Here is a 26,174-nt window from a genome sequence, read left to right as displayed (position 1 = left end):
AATGGTGCTTTAATGAGCTCCCTGATGCTGAGATTATTACAGGTGACCCAACCCCCACCATTTCATAGACAACTGAGCAAATCATGAAGAAATTCAAGGGGCAGTGAAAGTGCTCATGTACAGCAAAGCAGCAAGTGTTGAAAACATTTCTGCTGAACTTTTAAAAGTAGCAAAGGGTAAGTTTTGTTTGAATACTTTAAGTGGAGGTATGAAGACTTTTAAAGGTATAATTTGGAGATCTAAAATAAATTTAAACAGGTGAAAACTGCGTTGTAACTGAAAAAAAGAAGGTCATGTAGAGTATCACTGCATCTCAGTCCTTATTACAGCCCATAGGATTCTCTCTGTGGTACTAATCTGTAAGCTTGCGTACTATTAGGCAGATACAGTAAGAAAATATCAGCAAGCCTTTTAAAAAAAAAAAAAACTATGTCCACTATGAATAAAGTCTTTTTATTATTTCATATCAGTGTGGAGCTTGGAAAAAGCATACACAAATGATCTCCACCAGCTTTTGGACAGCTTATGATGTTATTATTTTAAAGAAATGTAGGCAGGCGAAAATGGCAAGAAAAATGTCATCCACATCAGTAAAAATGAAACTAGTTTTATCACATAAAGCAACATAAGCACCCAGACAAGTTTACAAAGAGTTCGGAATGATAATCATGCTATACAGTTTCTGTACCTAGAAGCATTAAGTACTAATAACAACTTAAGGAGAAGAAAATAAGGCACAATCTAAGCAGCCAATGTGTGTTTGCCTCTCACTTTTATCTTTTGAGAAGTTTTAGTTTCAATTACTAAGGTAAAACAAGCTGAAGATATGCAAAGCTAATTAAAAGGAAAACAAAAACCCCTGTTGTTTTACATCTGTTTGAGGCCTCAGCACTTATGGTAAAGGAAATTGAGCAGTCCTGTAGAATAAAATATTAAGGCATATTTTTTGGGTGGACCAGAGAAAGATTGATGTACTAAATCGTAATAAGGAACTGTGGGAGGTTGGTAAAGAAGCAAGTGTATGAACATGAAACCAAGCATATTTGAGGCCAGAAGAGGTAGCAAAAAGGCCAAAGAGACCAGCTAAGTGTCTTTTGGAAGCTCATTCTTTTGGGGCTTGATCTTATGCCAACCAAGGAGAAGAGGGAACAATAGTAATTGAATGAGTCCTAAGATACTCAATGTGAATTACAGTAATAGACAAAAGATACTGCTGACATAAAATGGAGCAAAGTATGAGTACAGCTGAGGACCTTTAGGGTTCATAGAGCTTAGCAGGTTTTTTTTATTTCTGGTAATTCCTATAACAACAAGCAAAATTTTTATTATGGATCATATATAGTAACTTTTTTTCCCACCAACAATTAATTAAATCCATTATCTACTTTGTTATAGGATACATGGAAGTGGGGATTTATAGAGGACTTTATAGCAGATATGACTTACTTGGTCATTCCAAGAATCTGGGATCAAATTTGAAAGCAAATTTCCTGCTCAAATTTCTCTTCTAGGCTGCTGTGCTCTAGCCCCTTGAAAGCTGCCTGTTATTTCCTACCCATTTGTTATAGTGTCCTGTTTATGGCAATATGCCTGCTATTTAAGGTTACTTTCATTAATCAGCCATAAGTTAACTTCTTTGCAGGCAAAATTTCTGATCTCTTGATGTTGTCTTTAAAGCTGAAGGCCTGAGGTGTTTGTTTATTGTTTTTTTTACTTTGATATCACTGTAAAAAGATATTCTTAAGTTAAAGGACTCTGTCTCTGGGGAGTCATCTGGTAGTTTTTGAAAAAGTGACAGTTGGGACAATCATAAAGCAATATTCACATTTTTATTTAAGAGTTACAAAATTCAGTGACTGATGCAGCTGTGGAATGTGGATCGTGTCCTTAAAATAACCTGTGCTCCATGGATTACCTTGCAGTGCTACATAGAAGAATTATTCTCACAGGCTGCTTGGTCTCAGGGCTAAACACACAATCAAGTCAGTGATAACATGACAAAATCATTTTTCCTGCCCTGTGACATGCAATTCTTTTTCTAGAAGTTAAGTGCATATTTAGCTAATAGATATGACTCTCCTTGTACTCCTTTCTGATTTTTGTTATAGCAGCCAACATGTTTAAAAGTTTACATACTGATCCGTGACTCCTGTGTAGTACATTTGTGCTTTGAGATGTTTCTTTTCAGAACAGGCTGATCACTTTTTTCTTTTTTTCCTTTTTCTTTTTTTTTTTTTTTTTTTTGTTGTTTTTTTTTGTTTTTTTGTTTTAAGCTAGATGGCCATTACCAGTACATGGGAACCACAGTCAAACTTGATATGTTGCATATACTATGAGTTTAATGTTTTTTCCATTGCACTTCATTTCCCTAATGCTACCTGAGGTATTTCGAGACATACGCATCCCTGTCTTCTGTCTTTCAGAGTTACCTTCAACTCGAGCAATAAAATCTGGGTGCTTTTTAGAGCATTAAATCTGGCGAGTGGAAATTTGTCACGATGTCTTTCAGGACCACCAGGTGTATGTCAGAGAGTGGGAAAGTTGCTCCACAGGTAACTCAAATCTCTGTGAGCAAGCCTAGTACATGAAGAAGCCATTTGTATCCCACTGAGTCCCATAATGCTGAGAACGTTGCTGAGATTTACACAAGTCCAATCTATGCAACTGATAAGATGGCTGCAGCAGGGTAGCAACTGTATGACCTGAATCACTGTTTCTCATGCCTCAGGGGCTGTGGCACTAGTGGGGTTTGGGGTTTTTTATTTGTTTTGGTTTTAGCTGGGTCAAAGCTGCCGTGAAGGGTGCATTTTATTAAACTAGGCAGCTGGAAAGTGGTTAGGTGGAAGAGCCCAGGAAAGGAAGCCACGTTGCCCCTTGGGTATGGAGTGGAAACACTGGGTCAAAGGTAATTGGCAAAGGTCCTGAATGCCTGTTTCCGTATCTTACTTAGGGTTGCCCCAATGCTTTTAGACAGAATTGTTGTCAATGGTATTGATTAGACGTTCCGATAATCTAGCAAGCTTCCTGATGTGTTAAATTTCCTTCTTTCATGTGGCGTTAAGTGTGGAAGAAGTATATGTAACTGCAGAAGTAACTCTCGGTGGACACCACTGAAGTATGACTGCTTGCCATCAATTGTGCTGCGCATGCCAATTCCAATTAGTTATTTGCCAGTCACTTTTAACACTTCCTAGCAATTCTGTGTACCCCTACTAATATACTATGTACTTCTAGAGTTTTAATTTATGTTTTCATCAGAAGAGTTTACACAAAAAGTTTTGTTTTCATCAGAAGAGTTTACACAAAAAGTTTTATTTTCATCAGATTAAAAAAATCTGAATTAAATTTCTGCTTCACTTACAATGTACATTCTTAAAAGTGTATATTCAAACTCAAAAGTGGGCAAAGAAAATATGGACCCCAGGATAGCAAAATTTTGTATTTAAAGCAACTTGTCAGAACAGGAGTAAATGTAACATTTGAACTTAGATGTTAGCATTTGAAATGCAGCTTGGAAGAAAACCTAGGTTTACTTAAGCTTCTGATTTCTTTTGCATAGTTGTTTGATAGTTGTTGTACGAACAAATTCTTACTATGGAAAATATTATCAAGTTTTCAATCTGCTTTAGTTTGTGCTTTGAAGCAGTTACAATGTGAGGGAAGGGTGTGATTTTCAAGACCTCTTCCTTTTTATTGGTGTGCGTGCATGTACAGTAACAACTTCCAGATTTCCCGTTTTCCATCACCACGAGCACAGAAGAGCTGTTACTGCGGACAAAATCAGATGTCATTGCTGGTTTTGTCTAAAGGGTCTTGTGTGATGTCCCACCTAATCAACAGCTCCTCCCTTGCTGCCGTAATGGGGAACGGTGGTGGGGCAGCCTGTGAGCCTTGTTGCAGCCCATGAGACGGTGCCCGAAATGCCTGTCATTCAAAATAAGGCCTGTTACAGCAAGAAATGGGTTAATGATTGTATCTTTACTTCAGCAAATGCACAATAAAGAGGTAGATTAGTAGAGATGAAAAATTTATTGCAAAACTGCCACGGTATTATGAAAAACAAAATGATTTCATTGAGCACTAGTTCTGTTACCATAATCCTAACGATAAACTCCGTTACAGTAATAATAGGAGAAAAACTAATTGCAGCAAGGACAGGACAAATCTTTTTTAATCCTCGTTGTCATCTCAACTAAATCCAAACCTATTTGTATTAACCTTTGCTGACAGAGTCACATGATGGACATAATTTCTTGTAATTTACCAGCAGTAGATCTAACCTTTCTTCATCAAATATTCATAAAGGCATGATTCTCAATGATTTTCTGTCTCTTTTCATATTTACAGCTTGTTGTCTTCTTCCTTTTTACTATAATTTGAACACAATTGAAGTCAGATGGAATTAAAGTTAAGTTGCTTTAGTGGCTACAGTACCTGAAAGCAAAGAATAACTAATTGAAATTTCTTACAACTAGAGATCCTACTGTACTCTGATGTGACTGTGTTAAACAGTCCAAATATCTTTGCTTTTTGAGGGGGGAATAAAACCAACCCAGATTAAATGGCATCAGTTCTTGTCCCTTGCGTAACTGTTTGAAGTGTGTGTGTGTGTCATGTATCTGTATAAAAACACACATGGAATTGAAAGTATGTACTTTTACTGGATCGTTGGACAGTGTATTTGAGTCACGAAAAGAAATGCTGTGGGCTTGATTCCATACTTAGATGTAAATAAGAATAACTGTTGAACTCAATTCAATTATGCTAGTGTAAAAATGATATAAAAGGTTGAAGATAAATGAATTTGATTAAGGTAGTGTAGAACTGTTAGGAGACTTGGACTATGCATCTTTTTCCATCAAAGAAGTTTAAATCTGAAATATAATTATATAGTATCTGTAGAATGACCACACTTCCCAGTGGATTTTTTTTAATGAGGAAATAAGACTCTTTTAATGCAAACATAAGGTATAATGGCAAATATTATACAGAAATTCATATACTTAAAGTATTACAATGTGAGACATTCTCAGAAATACTTTAGACTGGTATAGTTGAATTTAAGATGACTAGGTAATTGTTGCAAACATCCTTTGCATTATGCTATAAACAGAAACTGTGCCTGTGAGTAGCTCTAGTAGACAATTTGGTATCACCATGCTCATTCTCTCAGAGTAGCTGTGGATAAGTGGAAACAATATAAATTATTTAAAATAAGCATAGCTTTAAAATGCAGTGCTTTTTAAGTGAGCATAAAATGCATAGGCTTTTTTTCTTTCTTTTTTTTTTAAGCAAGCATAAAAGGAGATGCTTACTTTGTCTTCATCACTTTGTTGTCCAATTCTGGGTGCACACCAGCCAGTAACTGAACTGTTAGGACCTTGCTTAACATTTTTCAGGTATGGCTGTCATTCTTTTTGTGAGCAATCCCTACTGTCTAATGCAATGAGCTGCTGAGAGCCATCAACTCCCGTTTTCATCACTGAGAACTGAATGTTCAGCACCTTCTAGCATTAAATCTCTGGAGAACAGAGGGTTCTAGCAGCTCCTAAGTAGTGAGAAATTGCTGCAAATTAGTGAAGAAAACATCTTAAAGATACATTTGTCCTGACTTTTATCTTTGTGGAAAAGTAGAGAGGGTTCTGTTGGTTGTGCCAGGTTCCTGTATAGCATTGATCAGTTGAGGATTATTGATGAAAAACACTTGTTTCTTTCCTCAAATGAGTTGTCATCTGTGAAGGAGTGGATGAAGAGGCATTAACTGACAGAGCACTTTCTGAATTTTGAAGGAAGTGTTTTAAATTCATTTCATCACAGAATTACATTTCTGGATCTTTTGCAGGTATGCTAAGCACACCTGTAATCTGTATTTCCTTTCGCTTTTCAGTGTGCTTTTTTCTTTGCTTAGGGCATCCTTTGTAGGGTTGGATTCTGATTTGAAAGTGCATGGCCTGTTATTGCCAGATTAAGAGAGATAATTGAATGTTGAGAAGAAATACGTAGTAGTAGGCTGATGGGAGGGAAGGTTGTACAATGGATTAGGCACCTTACTAAGGTCAGTGAAGTTAATACAGTTCTTGCCTAGTTCAAGCACTGATTTCCCATGCATTGAGAGCACATTGCTGTGACACCAGAAGGGAAGTGTAGGGCATTTGGATGGAGCGGTAATGAGGGCATAGAAAGTAGTTAAATATGCAGCAGAAGCAGATGAGCTTACAGGTAAATACTATATACTGAAGTTGATATGCTTTTATTACAACATGAAGTCTTCATTTTAAATTTGGTATACTTAAAGTTAGGTGTGGAGGTTTAAAGAATTTAACTGAAACCAAATGAAATGCTGTGGAGAAAAATGCAAGAAAGCTGTCTTGGAAATAGAAAAAGTTATTAAAAAGGCACAGAGAATTAAAAGAAAGCTGTTACTTCATTCCAACTTTGTGGAGAATTAGAGCAAATGGTATGTATGACCAGTTAGTCTAGCCTTAGTCAAAGAAAAGCACTTTCTATATCCATAGTAATAATCAAATTAAGGGGAATTATTCCTAATAAATGAAATATATGCGTATTTGAAGATTCGTATTATAATTACTAATTCACAGAAATAAAATTAAAAAATTACCGAAATGAAAAGCTGTCTAAATTCTCCACTGTTTTAGGATAATGCTGAATGAAGTGCACTTACTTGTATATACTTAGAACTTTAATTTCATTGTATAGGGCATTAAATAAAACAATTTTATAGTAATTTGTAAAACTGCATTTCCTTTCAGGCGACAGCTTTAAGCATTACAGAGAAAATGTTTATAAACTCTGTAAGTAGTATAAATGGCATTTTTGGGTCTCTCCTAAAATTGGTTCTCATTGTCTGAGCTCGCAGCTTGGTTATCTTTAGAGATGTATACAGTTGAACATTTTAAAGTGGAGACAGCTTTAAAGAACAGAAAGCCAAACAATTAAACAACTAGCATCCTCTCATCAGTTTTTGGTGTGGAACTATGGTTTATTCTTTATAGCTCAGAATACTGCGGCAACATAAAGTTAGATGAGAGGTACCAGGTCATATTCAAATCTGGCAACAGATTCATGAGTTACACAGAAAGTCCATAGAAGAGGGGGGGTGCTCCCTCACCATTATTCAGAATTTACTTCTTTCTCACAAATAAGAAAAAGAAAAATTGTAAAATAAACCACACCAATTTATTCATTGAGTGTGCCTATATATGTAGAATTCTTCTGAGAAAATGATGGTAAAAATACCATATTTTTATTATGACCAGCATAGGAGGTAAATCACAGGACTTACATGGATTCATGACAAACAAATGTAATATCTTCAAAGGGCTTATGGCAGATGCAGAAAGAACCTAGTCCCGTTCATTCATCGGTACATGGGATGTAATAAAGAGAATCTGAAACCAAATACATAGGTGTGGAAGAAATGGTTACAACCTAGAGATTCCCCCCCCCCTCCCCTTTTCCATATCACTTGATTTTATGAGGTTTCTCCAGTTTACATGTTTAATATAACCTGTCATTGATGCAGTGAAACATTCTCCAGCATTCTAATGTAGCTGGTTACTGAAACATAATAAAGGTATAGAAGGAAACTGCACTGGGTTCTCACACATTTCATATTATATAATTAGTTTATTGTAGTGAGCTGGAGGACTCTGTACAGGGAACACACAGAGTTCATAATTCATGCACATATTGAAATCATGGGTTTAGTCTATTTGTATTCTAAAGAGAGTGCTTAAAAGTGTCTGGCATGTGTTCCAGGTTATTTCCAAGACAACTCACTTCCTGTGATGTGTTCCCGTCACCTGATTTATGGCACTCAAAAGGAACAAGACAATTACAAGTTACTATGCCAAAGTTACACTCTTCTTTAGCAGACATGAATGAGTCTTGACATAAACTTTGAGTTTAGACTGTCTTTGTATTTAGAGAACTTGTGATTATCGACATAATTATAATGCTCATGGTAATTCTAATAGACAGTAGCGAACACTGTACAGTAAATGAAACTTAAGTGCTTTAGATGAATATCAGACACTTTAGCTTGTATAACTGTGCATCTAAAAAGCATGAACACCAGGTTAGCAGTCTCCTGAAAAACTTGACTTTCCATCAGTCCCTTGGCAAGGGCAGGAGGTTATTGGGACTAATCAAGTTGGTCTTGTGGGTAGCCAGTGAGGCCTTATGGTTTCCCAGGTGACCTTGGTCCTGTAATGTGCTGTAAAGGACTGACTTTCTCCATTAATAGTTTGTTGGTGAGAGCTGGAAAGGTGACTTGTAATACAGCTGCTTTTTCCTGATTCTTCCATAATGACATTTTGAACAAGCAGATGATGTCCTTTGATTCAGTGTGACCTTGTATGTTTTGGTGATTCCAGGATGCTTTAAGAGAAACAAAGTAAGTGAAATGATAAACGTGCTGTTTACTTACATTTTTGTATCTTGAATATTTTTCATAAATTACATGACAGATTGTAGTATCAATTAAATATATGTGTATGTACATACCTTTTGGCCAATTCTCTTTTCAGTTAAACCTGTGTATATGAACTTATACCTCTCTATAACAAGTGCAAGAAAATGGGGAATATGGATGCTTCTAAAGGTTTTTATTCCCTGCATCAGAGGTTTTTCTCTCCATAGTGGTACTGGGTTCAAAGTCTAAGCTGATGCTTTTGGGACTTTGACAATAGAAGTCTTCTGTCTTCTTTCATTCTCCTGGAGCATCCATTCCAATTAGAATGTATAATTTTACAGCAAGGTGTATTACAAGGATTTTTTAAAGTCTTACTCAAAGTAAGCTCGTTAAAGAATGGTTATGTAAAAGTTTGAGCATCATTGTTTTTAAGATTTTTATGTCAGCTGCTTTGACTTCTGTCACAAGTTACTAAATTTTATCCTTTTATCCCTGTGCTAGCTGTGTAACTGCATGGTTTCCAGGCAGGAATCTTTTCTTGATTTGGAGATGTCAGAAATGAAGTATATTCTGTTCCTTTAATAGTTTGTCCTAGTGTGTGATTGACTTCATTGTAAAAAATAGGCATATTTTAATTTCTCAGGGTTCTTTTTCAAATTCCAGCTTCCTCTGCTAGACAAGAGAGGTCTTTCATACAAGATATTTTCCTTCATCTATCAGTTTTAAATCTGATAAGTGAAGCAAATTGAGTTAATCATCATCATGTATTTTCCACCTGTCTCCACAGTCTCTCTTCTCTGCTCTTTTCAACGTACTTCTTAAAAGCTGGAAACAAGGTTATTCCATGTTACTCCCATATTTGTCTACCTAGTGAATACAGAAGGATTAGGTATGATACTGGGAATTCATTTTGAGTTGTCTGGGATAATATCTACATCGTTTTCAGATGCAGTGGTTTTGAGCACAAACTCATCAATTTTTCCAGTCACCCTTCTTCCTGTCATTGCATGTAGTTCTATAACACATTTGGTCCTGATCATTAAGTGACCTGGCAGGGCTAAGTCCTGTCCACATGGTTTTTAACCATACCAGTCTCTGTGCTATCTGCAAAAATTGTCAAGTAGCTGATCATTGCTATTTACTTTGAGAATACTGATGAAAATGTGACTAATACTGGACACCATATTGGTCTCTGGAGGAATCCCTTATGAGGGTCACCATTCAGTAGTAATTCCCCATTGATGTTTATCATTATGCTACTTCATAGCCATTACTTACTTGTGGTGTATGTTCTGTTGACATTCAGTGCTACTTAGGAAAAAAAAAAAAAATCACTCACTAGCTAGCGTAAATCAATTCATCCTATTCCTCCATAGTTTCTTCTAGTTAACTGAACTTGTCATCCTGAAAGGTTTGTCCAACAAGATTTGTTTTCCAGAAAAAACATACTGATTGGCATGCTTTAGATATTTGTCTTATCCATCAAATGAATCCTGTACCAGCTTTTCTGTTGCCTAATGATATGCTACAGGCCCTGTAGATAACCTGGATCACTCCATTTCCTTTGTCATGGTAGGAGCACTTTATAATTTCCAGAATTCAAATCATCATTGGGCCACAGCTTTCTTCAGGCTAAATTAATAACATACCATAATGCCAGACATCAACATCTCTAAAACGGCTGCCTGCATGCAAAGATGGATACTCTCCTTTTTTGTGTGTGTTCTGGAGCAAGTTCAGAAAAAAAATGGGTCTGAACACTGCTAAAAGCTTCCTGGCACAGTCCTAGCTGACTTCTACCAAGAGGGTTTTTTACACTGGCAGAAGATTATTTGATTCCTAAAATCCAGAGATGCAGAGATTAACACCCTTCCTTGTTTCTGAGTAAAAGATATAAAAGGCAGACTGGCAAACAAGATTTTTTTTAAGGCCCTAAGTTTTCATAATGCAAAGGTGTTCTCTTGAAGGTATTCTAAACCTTCCAATTAGAAAAGTCACAAATATTGCTAGAAGATTGCTACCTGGTTTAAATTATGAGACAAATGTAGAGAACAGTATTTTTCTAATATCTTGTCAGGAGGGGAAAAAAGGGGGGAAGAAGTGCATGGAGCAGTCCTCAAGGACTTGAAAAGAACCTGTGGTTACAATGTGATTTCGCCAGCATTTCACTCTGGCTAGACAGACAAGCCAGCATTAAGTAAACTGAGCCTGCTAAAGCCATTAAGGCTTGGAAAAGGGAGATCAAATTGGTATCTGTTAACAGAAAGTAGCTAACCCGGGCTTGTCACTGTTTGGGCAGGCAACAGTGTTCTAAATACTCAATAGTGGTGAAATGCCAGAAAAGCTAAAGTAGAAGTGGAAAGGACAAACTCTGTAGGAGAAGATCTAAGAAAACGGGCTTTTCGTCTTTCTGAGGAATGTCATTAACTTCCCTAAATGCTTTTACTGGCACTTCAATAAATGGGAGAGTGTGTGAAATTTCCCTGTAGAGCTGCACGTATCTGAGAAATACAAACTACAAATTAATAACTCCTCAGGAGTGCTTAAGAAAGGAAAAGAGAAGAAAGAACACCTCCCGTTTGCACCAAAAAGAGGAGGATTATATAGCTATTGCCAAACCCCTTAAAGTTTACATTAATGCCTTGGCATTAAGACAGGTTGGAGGAATGGCATTTCGGCAAAGAAAAAAGTGAACACATACTTTGCATTTTAGATTAATATAATCACGATATTACTTGAAAAAGCAAACTAAGTAGGAGGCATGTTAGGTCTGTTGCATGCTCAGGGAAGCAGTGTTTCTTGTAACAGGAAGAGAAGAAGTTTCATCAGCAGTTCATTGAAAGGAATGACTAACGTAGCTTAGCTGGCAAGCAACAAACTAGGAAAAATGGAGTCTGAAATACAACATTCATAGATAAAATAAAACATATGGAAGGCCAAGACCATCCACTTTTCATAAAGTTTAAATAACTGTTCTTTAGCAGACACAGAACGAAGCGAGACAAAGCAGTAGGTCTCTCGTGAGAGTAATGAAATGGATACTTTTAATTACGTATGTCTTAATTTCCTATGAATCTGCACAAAGTACAGAGGGATGGACAGCTTATGGCAGCCAATAAGAGAAGATTTCTGTTGCCTTGGGCTCAAAAAATTACACCATTATCCACAGAACTTGAACCTGGCAGTGTGGCTACTATGTAGGTTACTTGGCAGAAACCCCTGAAACGTGCTGCTAGTACGTTATTGCAGTCCTGCATTACTTCAGATAACACATGGAAGGTTCATGCTCATTGCATAACGAATTAGAGAGAATGGGTCAGTGCAGTACAGGGACTAGATACTAAATGCGAGGAGAGGGACTGGGGTAGGGATAGGATGGCTACCTCAAGTTCTTAAGAAAAGTTGCAGTTAATCATGTATATGTATATGGCTGTGCATTGAGCAGTGATGTAGAGATCATCTCTAGGGACCCTACGCAGTGAAGCTTTTAAGCCTGTGCTGAACTTGAAATACATTTCAAAGTTCCACTGAGCTAAATGAGATTTAAATATGTGACTTTGCATTTTGCTCAAACCTGATAGAAGATTGAATCAGGTCCTTAATTAACTAATGTAAGAGGTCTTCAGAATTCTGATGTGATGTTTTAACAGGAATTATACGACAGAAAATCATGAGAGTAGCATTGCAGGTCAATCAGAACAGCAAATGTCAGCTTCTCTCATTAACAAACTTCAGGTTTTGTAGCCATTTTATAATAAAGAATTAGTCAAGAGAAAGCACATAAATGTTTGAGAATGAATTTGAATTGTGCCTTGCAAATACTAACTAAATAACCCATCTGAACTGCTCTTGAGGCATTGGCACCATATACTTTATTATCATTAGAGTGTTCCCTATGGCAATAACTTCATCCAAGAAAAATTTCAAGAGTAGTTGCATTATCTATTGAAAAGCAATTTTTTACTTTCTATTGAGGCAAGATAGTTTTACGAATAACTCTGAAGTTTACTCCGAAGGCCATTTCAATCGTCCGTAGATCTTATGATATTATGTTACCTTCTTTCATTTCAAATTCACAGCATAAAAAAGAAAAAGAATGACATAAATTGGATGTTCGAAGAGTTCTGAAGATAGACATCAGAAGAATTCAAGAGTAAGAAGAGAACTCAGCATTATTTGTTATTTTCCATCCTAAAGTAAAAAGAGAACAAAGCATCAAAAGCATCAGTAGCGAGAGATAGCTCAAAGCCAGGACTATATATCATAGCATATAAAACAAGTGACTTGGCACCACCGAAAGGTCTAGAGTCTTAGTCTGTGGTTTAAAGTCATTGATATTGCAGTCAGAAAGATTCTTTATACCATGGAAAATAATATGAAGAGCTATATGCATTTGTTGCAATAGACGTTTTAGGTTTTACCAACTAGTAGCATTGTGGTACTCACTTGGGTGCATAAGTCTTCACGGTGCTGAGAGAATTCAAGTCCACTGATAGAATGTTATAGATTGGGATCTTGCACTTTTTTTAAACACTCATGGAATAATGTCTGCGGAAGTAGGGCAGGATCAGATGCATGTAGTTGATCATGTGTTTACATTGATTGAATGCAATCATATTCCATAAAGGAAAGGGTATTCCTGTCTAATAACTTTAAGTCATCATTCAGTCTGTACTGGAATTTTAGTTGGTATTAAAGATATTGCAGAATTACATTAATTGCAAAATGTTGAGGTATAGTGATGCTGAACTTTCACAGAGAATTTCTTCCCTTAATGCAGTTGAAAATAAGTAAAGAAATGCATTGTGTTTGGGCGATGGTAATTATTTACAAGTTAAAGTAGAAAAGGATATTTAACATCTCTACATAATGTTTTCAGTTATGTGAAATGCAGAGGGTAAATAGAAAAGATTCTGTGGTCTTGTTTGGTAATCAGAAAGATTTACCCCAGCTACAGAAGTAGAGAAGCAGCATATTGAGCATATTGTTGCCATATGATTTTTATTTGTGCCTGGATATACTGTAGCATTTCCTGGGACATCAAGTCTATTTCTCTGCCAGCACTGGAATTTTTTTTGTGGTATATTTTTATAGTGATTTATCCGTAAAATATGACTGAATAAAGCAGTAGCCATGGAGAAATTCTGCAGTGATTGGAATGTGATTAGTTACATGAGGCTTTCTTTTTTTATTTGTAAACTTCTTTTTCCTCTTCTTGAGCCTCTCTGCCTTTCTTGTGTCTGTTTTCTCATTTCCCTATTATTTGTTCCCTCCTGCTTCTGTCTGACCTTATGTTGACCTAAAGGAAACTGTGTTTTAGTCTATAGGATGGCAATGCTCTTACAGTATTAGTTCCAATATGTGTTATAAACGTTCTGGTTGCAGGCAACAGCCGAGGTGCACAACACAGGGAAGACAATGTAGTTCTGCAGCACAATAAACCTTTGTTGTTGTTGTTGTTCCCTAAGCCACATAGGAGTTAAGGCCATATCTCTTGATAGAAAATGAGGTGTAAGCTCCTTTTATATGAGTATGTATGTATGTATGTATGTAGAGATGTATATATGTACACATACGTATTTATATCGCAAGTTATAGTGATAAGCAAGATCTTAATTTCAGTCTGCAAATAGAAAGTCAGTCTTGTGGTTGTTTGGGTTTCCCATATGGTGCTTGCCATCAGTCTGTCATAGTTTCCTTTTGGCTAATGACACATGCAAATTCAATGAAATGGACCAAAGCTGGTGAGAGCTGCATTTTAGTTAGAGTCTGAGAGCAACTAGACAACATGGTTCCTGGGGCATGATCTCCATTTGGTGTCACTCTCCCCAATAAATGTACGTCAACAAAGGACTGTTCTGTGTAAAATCATATGTGGAGTCCTTCTTGCACAATAGTGACTAGAAATACATAAGGTCTGCGGTTCCATTCTGCTCCCAAGTGCTGCCCCTTCTGTGTCATCCTTGTTTTGGTCTTGATGGAAGTTGTGGGATTTTGAGGATGGGTTCTATTAGCAGCTTGCAGGAGTGATGCAGGAAGCACTTCGAGCTGAAAGGATTACATAGCTTTGAGGCTGAAAAGATATAGCCCATTTCTGTCCAGTCTGATTTAAGGATCAAGTAATATGGTTACTGTTAGTTGCATTCAGTCATGTTTCTTTCGATTTTACTCTCCACATATAACAAATAGGGATTTGTCATACAGCAGTTGTTTTTTATTAACATGAAAAGTTGTCTTATGGAAAAATGCACATGAAACAAGGAAAATGTTTTCACTTTCTTGCAGAAGGGCAGAGCCTGCAAACCCTGACACTCTTTGGAAAATGGGATTGCTTACTTTAAATGAGGGGGCATTAAACGAAGGGCCATCCTCCTGCAGTGTCATCTAAAACCACCCTATGTTTACATTTTTCCTCGGCTGTATGACATCCACATAAAAGAGGTACAAAAGATAAAGTGGAACAGTAAATGGTGCTGGAAGCATCATTAACTTCTCGGGTGACATTCTTTTGGAAAATACAGTGTCTTTCGAAAAATGTACCATATGCATGGCTCAGCCCCAAATCTTCCAGCAGTCTAATACTGGCAAGGGAGGGCATCTGTAGCCCCCTGGGAAGCAAGCTGTGGAGATTTCCTTTTCTCCTCTTTGTTGGTTTTTATTTCCATTTCCTTTTCCTCTCTTATTCTCAGTCATTTAACGCCGTTCTGCACAACAGCGGGGAGCATCTGGCCCCAAGTAAACACCCAATAAAATAAGTGGGGGAAGTTCACAGCTCCCTTGGTGCTATTGCGTCTGTCTGTCTGGTTGTGGACTCAACAAGATAACCATGCATCAATTTACATTGTCCAGGCTATCTTCACAACCAGAAGTGCTTGAAACCTTATTTTAATAGAAGCTTAGATTCTGGAGAATACTGTAAAATCTCTCCAAAGGCTCCAAATCAGCAATTCCATCTGTGTTTCTGCAAATGTAGAGGAACAATGCCCCAGCTGATTATGCAAACAGAATGAAAATAGTTATTTTAAAAGTGCATAAAATCAATACTTTGGGGAAAACAAGTCAGCTGTGTTTATACTCAGCATATAGCAGACATTTTGTTTCTTTGTCTGAAAAAATCATAGGAAAGCAAGGATCGCAAGTGAAATAAAACAGCCGATCATACAGTGCAACAGAGGGGACTGGAACATCAGATGCCTCAGCAAAGACTTAGAGCATTTTAAGTTCCTTTTGAGAGAATATAAATTATATTGAGGTTGATATATTTCTACGTTGTTTGAAGTCAAAGCCAAATATTCTCAGCACAGGGGGAATAGCTCACATCCCATTGCTGATCATGAAAAGTATATAACTAAATCCATGTCTGTGGTGCTGAAAATTTCCTCCTAAATGCTGTCTCTTTTGGACTGATTGGATTTTGTGCAAGTATTGGTACGAAGGGGTGAGCATATAAATATGTATAAATGTGCTTCTCATACAGTCCGGATACATTGCTCGTATACATATTATTCTAAAAGCAGGAAGCAAAAGCATCTGAGAAACAGGGCTGAAAGGGAACAATTTGTAGACCCATAGGTTAAATTGGATTAAACTTCATCTTTCAGCAAATGCTGTGTTATTTATTCAGTGTTTCTCTGGGGGATTTCCCTACCCCCTACCCCTACACTTTATAGAGAGTAGTGATGTTTCTTAATTAAAAAATCAAACAAACATGGAATGGAGTCTACCCCACACAGCCATTCTCTTGTGGGAATAGGAGGCGCACTGATTTTCTCATGGACAGTTTCTAGGTCTGTTGGACAGAGGCCACAAAGGAGAAGGAAAGCTCTGTCTGGGGACGTCAAGTTCACATCATGCATCCGATGCCAGCACTCTTCTCAGTGGCATTACAGTTGCTGCAGTGCCATCTACTAGGTATTCCCCTTTGGTAAGGTGGAGTTGGTGGACGTGGTGAGGAAGGGCATTGGTAATCTCATCAGAAGTATCTTTTGGGTAGATTTCTGTTTATTAATTCACCCAAGGTAGAGATTAATATATAGGAGAAAGGAGCTTCTTGTGTCCTCTTTTCTTCCATTCTTTCCACCCAGAGCTGGAATGTTTCTGAGGTTTTGGGGCTTTGTTTTATAATCCCCACTCTGTAGCTGAGGATACTGTGCAGCAAATCTTTAACCTTTCCCATAGTTTAGAAAGACTGAAGTATATTTTTACAGATTTGAATTAATATTGTGGCCAAAAAAAAATTGAAAATTTATTTTAATTTCTCTACAGTTAAGGCAAAGCAAACTATTCTTTAAACATAGTTTTGTGAATTTTTCCTATATTTCTAAAAATACATGTGAAACACATTGGCGCACCACTTGAAAAACTCTTCGCAGTTGGACTCCACTGGTGCTGTGGCTGCTGTTATTTCAAAATTTGGAGGGTATTAACAATTTAAGTTTTTCTCTTATTTACCTGATTTACAATTTGAGTAATAATAGAAACTCCAGCATTTTCAAGTTCATGCAACTGTCACTTAAACCTCTTTAGTGTCAGGTTCATTGATCTCTCTCCTACCTCTCTGTGGAACAGCAAAATGCACTCTGCAGGCCAGTGTTAAAAGATGGATTCTGCTATAGATTCACTTTGCAGAAGTACACACAGGGATAATGCTGGCTCTTTCTAGGCTATCCTACTGTGTCACCAGTGGTGCCTCAGGATATTTTAGCAGCATCCTCATTTCCAATGGAGTGGCTGGCTTTGGAGGCGTAAAGCTCTTGGGTCAGTGACTGTAACCTTTGGTTGGGTAGTAAGGGCCAAATGCATCAGTGACACAAGTCATTATCAACTTTGGAAAGAAGCAGACAGAAAAGATCTTCTAACGTGCCATCATGTGTATTTGTACTTGCATATTTGTGCAGCTGATAAAGTTTTTTTCTTGGAATAAAATTTAACTGATATTGCCTCTATCCCTTCCTAAATCAGGCATCCTCTTTTCAAGTTTCTTATCTGGAAAGAAACTAATTTTGTCCCTTCTATAAATGCAGTCCTGGTCTCAGCCATTACGTATGGCTGGGCACACTGTAGTTACAGCACATGAAAGAACATCAGCAGTGACTTAATGTAAATGGGACAGACTCCTTGGGAATACACTGGGGACTACATGTTCCAAAGAACTAAGCACTGCTCTCTTTCCATCTGGCCACTTAATTTCACTGCCTGTTCGGGACCAGTACTTCTGAAATCTGGTTTGCAAAGTCAAATATTGATGTAATTTGTTTTGTTCTTAAAAGGCAGAGTAAACCTGGGAAGGTTTTAGTTGTGCAGAGTCACAGTAGGGACAAGCATGGAACAACTGAAAGAAATACTGTCTGCCAACGTTGACAACTTTCTGATTGGTTAATTTAAAAAGCTAAGAAAATCTTTGGTTTAAGGTTTAGGTTGAACTTAATAACTGTCAAAATTCCAGTTTTGGCATGAAAAAATAGGATTTCGTTGATGATAAAGGCAAAGCATTTACAGCCATATGAAGAAAGCATCTTTCATATTGTTATATTTCAATATACTTATATTTTCTCCATCCGTTTTTTTTTTTCAGTAAACAGGTTTTGGGGTACCAATTATGAAAGTTAATCATAATACCAAGTGAGGGATTTGTAAATTATTGGTTTGATTATGTTTTACAGAGTTGAAACAAAGAGATCGGGAAACATTCCACCCTAAGCCTGTGTCATGATGGGGCATTAACTAACCCCCATTTTCAAAACACCCTTCAATACTAGCGACGTTCCAGCTGAAATACTGATTTTGTATATGTTATTTCCTCTAAAATAAGCCAAACCAGAAGTCAAGTTTTCAACATTTTTTAACTATAAACAAGCTTAACTTCAGCTCCCTACGTAAATCTCATATCTTGGATTGGCTCTCCAGAAAAAGTACTCCTGGGAAAGCATAGGAATGGTTTCCCTCTGATATAGATGATCCAGGCTGGAGCTCTGTCCATGCAGGATGAGGGCACCAGTGACAGAATGGCTGTTGCACGTTTTGCTCCTAATGGAAGAGTTGTCATTTCTTCAACTGTGTTTGTTTCATTGTTCTTTGAGAACAGCGTCTCCATTCTCCTGAATGGCAAGGAAAGCTACCTCATACCTCTGTGAAACCATGCACCTTTTGTTTTGGACATTTCGACAGTTGTCTCAGCTTTGTGCTGAGCTCTGGAATTTGACTCTGGGTACGCTAAAGCTCTAGCGAGGTTGCCTGAGATACAACATATATAATCACCCTCACCATTTGACCCCCGTATTGTTCCATGTGGCTGGGTAGGAGCAATGCCAGCTTCAGGTGCCCCCTCCAGTGACTGATGTCAGAGGTCAGCAGCTCCTAACTGCTCAACTGGCAAAATGTCCTATTCATCACCACTGGTATGTAATGGACATGCTGACAAATAGCTCTAGGTATAAAATTGTTCTCAGCAGTCTACCTGATGGCCTTAAACCTTGATCGGTGGTTGGAAATTTTCACTTGTTACCAGCTACTGTGACCAAACAGGTGCCTGGAGTAGAAGAAAACTTAAAATTAGGCATATGGTAATGTCTGAAATTGCTAGTGCTGGAATGGGCACCCAACTGGAAAGCAGCTGCTTTTCAGATCTCTCACCCCCATTCCATTTTATCATGAGTTAGATTTATCCCTTTCACCTTTTAATTCTTCATGAAGATAAATGAAAGTTCAGTTCTTCAAATAACAGGGGTGACTTTTAAAATCCTTTTTAGGGACTTTATCCCAATATCCTATCCATGACCAAAGGTGAAGGAGAATGTGTATTTACAGCATCAATTTGAATTTTTGCTTTAGAGTTTTTCTGTGTTTTACTGAGCAATTCAGTTTGATAAAACAGGTATTTTTTCTTTCTGTGACAACTTTGAAGTTACAGAACATCACATCTCGTTACTCAACATTGTATTAGCTGACTTACAATGCCAATAATTTAACCACCATTGTGAATGGATTAAAAATTCCATTGAGTATCCCTTGCTAAGTTTCACTTTGAGAAACTATATTCAGCCTATTTCATTCCTTCCATAGTTTCTTTTGGATGGTTTTTATTATTATTATGCTTACTAGCTCATGTCTATTGTGAATGGTTTCTGGAAAAGCATTTGGATTGTAATCTTGGCCTTGTCGAAATCACTGGGAGTTTCAACTTTGACTTAAGTGGTATCAGGTTTTAATTGTGACACATTCAGCAGCAGAAGTAAATTTGTCATACCTGTCAATGAGATACACCAAGAAAAAAGACAAATCAAGGTTACCTTATTTGAGTAATTGTTCTCATGTATGTAATCTCACATTTTCTCTGTGCTTTGCATAACAATTCAGATAGCTGAGAACGCACTGTATTCTCTTGTATATGCTCTGGCAACTAAGAATGTCAGCTTGAAATGACATGGGATAATCCTAAGACTGAGATTACAGTAACTACACATAGTTTGCGTAATAATTTCCAGGCAGAGGAAAGGTTTGAAGGACAAGGATGAAAAAATCCAAACCTGCAAGCAAAGCTCTATGTACCAGGTACCTGTACTATTAGGATTTGTGTTCACATAGCAGAGCTCAGTGTTGGAACAGTAATAACCCATACTTGATCAGAGTCAAATTTGCAAAGTCGTTGTGAGTCTTAAGAATGGAAGATGCTGTCTAAAGCTACTACTGCTACTGTTACTCAGATCAGCATCCACGTTAGCAGTGTTGTATCATTATAACCAGTGTCGGTATGGGTTTAATGAATGTATTTGTCTCAGTAGAGTGATCCAAACACTGTTTTTACCTGGGCCATTGTTTTTTAAGATACTCTGAAGTTCTGAATAACAGCTCAGTAACACCTTTATTCTAGCGTGAATGGAGGGAGGAAATAACGCCGATAAAAAACATAATCATTTCAGGAATGCTGAAGCACGCATGTATGGGTGAGTGTGTACTTTTGTACACGCAGAGCAAATATCCCGTCCTCCCTTGCTGACCATATCAGTACGTGGGGAAGATGGCCAGACCCATGTTGCTTGACTTATGAATTTCCACGTGATCTCCACTGGTCTTTGAACTGCCAGGTGTAGGCAGCTAAATTAGTACCATCTAGGAAACAGGGCTATTCATATCATCTCCTCATTCTTAACACGCCTGTGCAGTCTGAGCCACAAATTGACCCCTATTGATCTGATTTGACTACACTTCTGTGGAGTAGACAAAACAGTGCAATAGAATGCCGGGACCCTAATTCACAGGATCTTATTTAGGTTCCTGGGTAATAATTCTTATTTGCATTAATTACATTCATCAGCAGAACCCAAGCCCACCTCCTGGCTTATATGCATTCCTGATCCTGACAACAGAACAAAAAAGTATCTGCTCTGAAAAAAGAGTGGTTTAAGTATATTGATACTTGATACTTAATAGCTGCAAAACTTAACTGTTAGAAAGAAGACTGTTTTTCAAATCAATGGCTCACACATTACTGTAAAATATATCGATTAAAAACAAAGCATAATGTTAGTCATTTAGTTAGTAGAGTGATGCAATACTGAAATAAATTTATCCTTTGACTTTTACATTAACCTTTTATTGACTGCTTGCATACTCATAATTAACACACACTTTAGCTAGCTTGGTTAATTTTAGCATCGTGATCAGTGTCCTCTAATGTAGCTGACACCCTGATCATCAAAATGTCAGTGCAGCCCAGGGGACCATAACCTGGCAACTGGCTGTCTCAGTGAATGTACACCTGTCCATGGTGAAATTAGCCACCTGCCAAGGGAGAGTGTCATACGTTGTCATACAAGTAGTCATACAGCCATACAAATGTTTGTCATGACTTAGTTGAACTTATATTAGTATTCAGCTATTGGTAAATATTAGTGACCGAAGTCCATTTGGCAAAAGTAGACAAAAAGGGGATCAAAAATCTATGAAGTTTAGAGGGGGGAGGTAGTGAGAATGTGCACTGCAACAGTAACTAATTGTTCCTTTAAAATGGGCTTTTTTAATACAAACTGGCATGGGTCTTGATTGTTTTAGCAAGAAAGTAGGGACCTTGGAGTTTTGTGCATTCTGCACATCTTTAGAAAAATCATCCTTTCTGGGATATGTTGGTGAACATGTATTATCAAGGTGTTGGAGCTAAATTGCTCTGAAACATTTCAGGGCGTTTTTTCTGTTCTCCTGCTGCCAATAAGGTATGAAAGATGCCTCTTGATTTGGCATCTGTTTTATATCTCAGAGCATGTGTTACTGCCACTCTTAACCACATTTTGTGCATACAGTATACACAGATTAGATCTACTCTGTTTTGGAGAGTTAACTTTATTAAGTCAAAAGTTTTTAATCGATTTATAATATTTTAATTAACATATAATGTTATAGATCTTGGTATTTTCCCACCACCACTGTACTTCCATGTTTGCAGTGTTCCCCACATGAAGCCTCATAAATTCTTTTGTATCTGGGAAAAGATAGAACTTCTGTTTTTCCTGAGTTATCATTGCTAACTTATGTTAGATATCTTTTCCCAGATACAAAGGAATTTGAAATAATTCTGTGCAATTATTTAAGTGCCTTTGATTGTTCTGCTTCAGTTAAAAATGTTGCTATCCTCTTGCGGGATCTTCAGGTCTGTTACTCTGCTACAAGTTAAAGACCATTGTAGGAACAGTTTCTCCCACAGAAATTTATTAAAATCAATAGTAATATACTCATCTGGAAAGGACTGTTCTTGCACGCTAACTCTGAGTCAGAAGGCACGTGTTTGGATGACTGCATTCAAGCTTGTGGATGCCATTCGGGTGAATCGCTTAATGAACTGCCAGGTGCAGTGATGACTGCTTAGAACCCAGCCCCATATCTTCAAATATGAGCAACTTGAGTTGACTTTGATGTCAGCAGATCCAGCACAGGGATTGTAATTTTGGTCAAAATACGTGACTCACAAAATGTAAAATTGTAACATTCACTACTGTTCTTGCTAGTGATGCAAAGCAAGGCAATAGAAATCCTGGACAGAAAGACAAAGGAGCTATGGGATTGTAGAACTTGGGATATTACAGTACTGCTTTCCCCTTTTCTATACTTTTCGCAGTACACTGATGCATTTCTGTCCTGACATGGACCTGACATGCTTCCATTCCTCTAATCCCTCACGTGGAATATGATATGGCTAAAACCTCCCAAGTGCATGGTTGCCTGGAAGTTAAGGCATATGCTTAGTGGTGGGGTGACCTTTCAGAGATAGCTCTGCCGGTGAGAAAAACAGAGAAGGGAAAGTAGCAACTAGAATAGTTGCTCACGGGCTGTCCAGTCACAGCATTGCTGTGACTGCTGCCACCTTTACAGCAACACAAATGCCCAAACCCCAGATGTGAGGGAAAAGCTGGTCAATCTGTTTGTGTGAGACAGCGAGGGAAAATAGAGACATGAAAGGTAAAAAAAGGGCTCTGAAATGGTGAAGAAGCTAAAAGTTGGTACGTTTTTCCTCCCAGTGAAAACTGTGTTGTTAATAGTAGATGTGTGAGAAAGAGAAGGTTTATTATAAGTTGAGTTTTGCAGACCACATAACATTCCTGCAGTATTTACCACCTGAGCTTCTTGATTTGTCACCTGCAATCATCTCTACATGGTTAATTTATCCACTTTTAGATTGAAATGCTTAAACTGGAATATCTTATACTACTCAGCAAATTGAGCATATTATTTTGTGCCAAGACAGAAAACAAAGCAAGATTTTAAAAGCCTTATAGAGTTATGCTGTAATTAGTTTCAGCTTCCCCTGCATATTAATTTTCTCCTGTTCCTTTTTATAATTTGGAAAATGTCTTCAGAACATGATGGCACAATCAGTTAAGTACCTCTCAGAACTCATACACTAAACTGCATTTGCTCTAACAACTATTATAAAGCAGCCGGCAAAACAAATCCTCTGTTATTCTGTACAGTGCAGCTTATCAATGCAAACAGTTTAATATTTATGCTAAGAGGATTGTCACAAGTAGCTTCTGTTCCTTTAATTCTTGTTTTAAATAAATAATGAGAACATTTAAACACATTACTCTTCCCAGGGCCCTGAGGTCGGCTAATCTTATTATTTATGAACTGATGTGCTACATAATAGTACTTAGTGCATGTTAACAGATGCTATTATCAGGGGCTGATGTGGAGAGCTGAAGATATATTGGAATGTTACGTGTTAATACTGTCCTTGTAGTGTAATGTACGATGGATTGAGTGCCCAGGATGCTGGTGCGGCAATTAACCACACACCAACATGGGTGTAAAGCTGAAGTATGTTTTCTCATGGGGATTACACTGCCATTAATAATTCCCAAGAGAAGAAGACATCTTTCATTTGGAAATAGTCTCTTCCAGAAGGCAGATGGTATAGACAAGGAAGTCACATGTGTCAATATTTTTAGTTCATTTTACAGAGATGAAAGACATATATGGTTAAAACAACTTTTAAATTGTTACAACAATTATGTGCTTTATAGAACATGAATTTTAAAAAATGTCTTACAGGAGATAAAAGCGTAGTTCTACAATTTGCTTGTTATCTCTTTGAAGAACTACATAGACCTACAGTATATATACCAAATTTATAGTAATGCTTACCATTTTTCTTTGTCTTGCCTCACTGCAAACATTAACTAATTAATCAGCAACATGCAAATTGTTTCAGGGGAGAGGAAAAGAGAAGGGGAGAAATCCTCCTTGAACTGTGACAATTTTTTTGATGCAGCATGTTGTATTACAGCCTAGTGTTAACAGATGTGATGGTTGCCACTTACAAAACTTAACTCTGCAGGCTGCAGTTCAGTTGAATATTATAATTAGACTTCACTAGTATTGATGAATAATCCATTTAATAAAACCCACTGTAATTTAAATATTTTCTCTGGGGACTAACATACACTAACCTCTTAATTTAATTTTATTGAAGTTTTGCCCACCTATTCATCATTGGAAGTTGTTATTAACCTCCATTTCCATTTATCTTTATAGAATTTTCTCTTCTTATATAGCCTTTTTCAGAGCTAAGCAGGTTGATACACTTGTAAATCTCCAGAATCTACAAAGCTAGTCCGGCTTCTTTAATATTGTTTAATCTATCCCCCCTGACCTTAATGCACTAAATTCAGTTTAATCTTTCTCAATAATCTAGTAATACATTGGAAACTGGCAAACATTTAAATCTGATAATGGTTTAATCACATACTTTAAATAACATCTGAGATAATGAAAAAATAATTCACCATATAAAGGTACACTAACTGAGTTTTCTCTGTGATTGGCTTTTTGAGAAATCCCTATAGAAAATACAAAGCCTACAACAGAAATCAACTTCGCTGGAAATGAACAATCCATTTGGTCAGAAGATGCAGTATTTCTTTTTTATTATAATCTTTCTCTTTAAATTAATGCACAAATGTATCCTCGCTGAGTATTCAGTTTCTTGATACAGTTTTTCTTAAGTAGTTCATCTGCTTACCTTTCTTTTCAGATGCCAGTCAGAAGCGGCAGAGAGCTTGCCAGAAGACCAGAAACCAGAATGCCATCCCTTCTGGACAGATGATGACTGTAATATGCCTCTGCCATATGATCTTGAAGAAGTAATTGCTAATCTACAAAATCTTGTTCAGTCGGTGGAATAACAAGTGACCTTCCAGCCTGGAATTATTGATGCTCATCATTTGGAGAGAAGCCTTTTAGTTTAACATAAATCTTTTCAGCTTTATGATTCCTTGATCATGTGTTATTTTATGTGTCAATGCAGATTTTACTGGTCTTCACACAGTACCTTTGTTACTGTCTTGTTATAAAAAAGACCAGGCCCCCAGCCAGAAACAGGTGGCTTTTAAGACCTGAAGTCCAGAACACCAGCCTCATTTCTTTCCTCCTCTACTCTAATTCCCATTGACCCCGCAGCCTATGGATATCTGTGTTTCCACAAGTTCCCTTGGCATCTAAATTTCAGCTTCCAGGGATGCCAAGAACTGCCTCTGGCTCGGCAGGTTTGAGCAACACAAGGCATAGTTCACTCCTCTCGCAAACCAGAATCCATGATCTGGGCATCCTAATGAGAGGCCAGCTTGGGGTGAGCCTGCTGGACTTCTTTAGAATAGAGCTGTGACTTCTTTATCCACTAACATAGAGGGAGGTGGAGGAGATGGTGGAGAAAGTCCTTTATGCAATGGCTCCTCGTTAGAGCATTTTTTCAGACGAGGAACTCTGAAGGAGCATCCTGACATAGATCCCAAGGCTTTCTCGCTGTTTTTCATCATGGCAATTGAGTGGTACTGGGAGAGATTTCCGATGTGAATCTACACCTCCTGGGCTCCCTGGAACTCCAAATTCGGTTCCTAACTATCACTTTTCTGCGTGCTGTGAATCCTATTCTGAGGGCAGGTTTCCCAGTGTATTGTCTAAGGGGCTGATGGACCTAAGTAAGGGTTTCCATTTGGGGTGTCCTGACAGATTAGATTTAGGTTGTGTGATACTGGACATTGCAGCATCTGTGTTGATCTAGTGAGATTTATGACAACAAAACCAGAAGACTATGAGAAATGAAGCTGTTTGTCACCTGTTTTGTAGTAACATGCTATAAAAAGAACAGTTCGATGGTGGATGATACAGGGCGCTCCTGAATGAGAGAGAGATTTTTCATTTGGTTAAGTTGCGATTTTAACTCGAGCTGGTGTACGCCTTTTCCTTTGCCATA

The 26,174-nt window shown here is 37.5% G+C and overlaps 1 protein-coding gene across 5 annotated transcripts in view; it reads left to right on the top strand.

The window, feature by feature from the left end:
- FTO (FTO alpha-ketoglutarate dependent dioxygenase) overlaps positions 1-25,190 on the top strand; it is a 258,770-nt gene extending 233,580 nt beyond the window's left edge. For 3 of the 5 annotated variants that reach the window (XM_049806749.1, XM_049806746.1, XM_049806744.1), the window contains 2 exons: positions 2,424-2,552; positions 24,957-25,190. In XM_049806749.1, coding sequence (XP_049662706.1) covers positions 2,424-2,552; positions 24,957-25,107 — 280 coding nt within the window. In that variant the 3' untranslated portion in view covers positions 25,108-25,190. The remainder of the gene's footprint in view (positions 1-2,423; positions 2,553-24,956) is intronic. The other 2 variants (XM_049806750.1, XM_049806747.1) reach the window with 1 other exon arrangement.
- The last annotated feature ends 984 nt before the right edge of the window (positions 25,191-26,174 follow it).

The sequence above is a fragment of the Accipiter gentilis genome, chromosome 7, assembly GCF_929443795.1.
Source record: "Accipiter gentilis chromosome 7, bAccGen1.1, whole genome shotgun sequence".
In the NCBI taxonomy this organism is placed as follows: Eukaryota; Metazoa; Chordata; class Aves; order Accipitriformes; family Accipitridae; genus Astur; species Astur gentilis.
Note: the sequence above shows the minus strand (reverse complement) of the source record. Positions and strands in the feature narration are given on the sequence as shown.